The 1336-nt window shown below is 61.2% G+C and overlaps 1 protein-coding gene across 1 annotated transcript in view; it reads left to right on the forward strand.

The window, feature by feature from the left end:
- TJP3 (tight junction protein 3) overlaps positions 1-1336 on the forward strand; it is a 7737-nt gene that overhangs the window by 4478 nt on the left and 1923 nt on the right. Inside the window, 3 exon segments of the mRNA XM_029085690.1 lie at positions 4-73; positions 524-743; positions 1072-1268. Coding sequence (XP_028941523.1) covers positions 4-73; positions 524-743; positions 1072-1268 — 487 coding nt within the window.

The following is a 1336-nucleotide window of genomic DNA, read 5'->3' on the forward strand; positions in this document are numbered from 1 at the left end:
GAGGCCGTGCAGTATCTCATGAGCCTGCCGCCGGGTGAGGACATCACGCTGTGGACCCAGAGCAAGCAGGACAGTGAGTGACAACCGGATTCATCCTGGGCTTGTGCCTTTCCATCCTCTGTCTCTTCTGAGCAAGCGCAGTTGCTGGACTTGCCCAGGCCCTTTCTGCCCCTACAGGGGTGTCCTTCTTCCCTGCACTCCCCCTCCTCCTCCAGAGAGGTGATGGGGGACCAGACCAGCTGTGCCCTGTTTGTGCCCTGGCATCCTGCAGGACGGGGGCTTTCTGGCACCGTGGCTCAACCTGGAGAGGCCAGTGCGTGCCAGGGGGTCTGGTCCTGCTGTTCCCAGCATGCCTGAGAGCCATGGGAGGAAAAGGTGTCCCCAGCGCCCTCAAGGGCAAGGGCTACTGTGGAGGCTCCCAGCCAGCCTACCCCCTTCGCAAATCCCTCCAGCACCTTCTTCTCCAGCATCTTTCTCCTCAGCCACCTCTTGCCCTGATGGTCCTTCTCACCCTGGACTCCAGTTTACAGGAAGATGATCTCGTCCAACGTGGGTGACTCATTCTACATCCGGACGCACTTTGACTTTGAGAAGGACACACCATCGGGGCTCAGCTTCGTCCGTGGCGATGTCTTCCATGTGCTGGACACCATGTACCGGGGCAGGCTGGGGAGCTGGCTGGCTGTGCGCATGGGCAGGGACCTGCAGGAGCAGGACAAGGGCATCATCCCCAACCAGAGCAGGTAGGGATGGAGCCAGGAAAGGGCCCAAGACAAGCAGAGCTGGGGGATGGCTCCCCAGTGACACAAGGACATGGATGGCGAGCCCAGTAAAAGGCAAGGCAAGGGCTGGTGGAGCTGTGGTGGGAAGCATGAGCCAGTGAAATCCCTTCTCAGGCATAATGGGGCAGTTGATGCTCTGGTTGTCCAAGGCCCTGGAGGGATGAGGCTACCACAGTTTCATCTGGCTGTGCCACCAAGCAGCTTGTCCTGCCCTAATACTCGGGACCCGGACAGACAAAGCAGGGGGTAAATCCGGAGGCTCCAGGTCCTGAGCCCTTTCCCCTCCCAGGGCCGAGCAGATCGCCAGCCTGGAGTCAGTACTGAAAGCCACGTCTGGTGCCAACCTCTCAGGGGCACGGGCCGAGTTTTGGAAGCTGCGGGGACTACGGGGAGCCAAGAAGATGCTGCGGAAGAGCCGGGAGGACCTGTCTGCCCTCACAAAGCAGGGCCGCTACCCCCCGTACGAGAGGGTGGTCCTGAAGGAAGGTGAGCACCAGGGCTGTGTCCTCATTGCCCAGGCCCCCCCCAGGGGACATCAGCCTGAGGCTGCCCCA

This window comes from Antrostomus carolinensis, unplaced genomic scaffold, assembly GCF_000700745.2.
Source record: "Antrostomus carolinensis isolate BGI_N321 unplaced genomic scaffold, ASM70074v2 scaffold28306, whole genome shotgun sequence".
NCBI classification, from domain to species: Eukaryota; Metazoa; Chordata; class Aves; order Caprimulgiformes; family Caprimulgidae; genus Antrostomus; species Antrostomus carolinensis.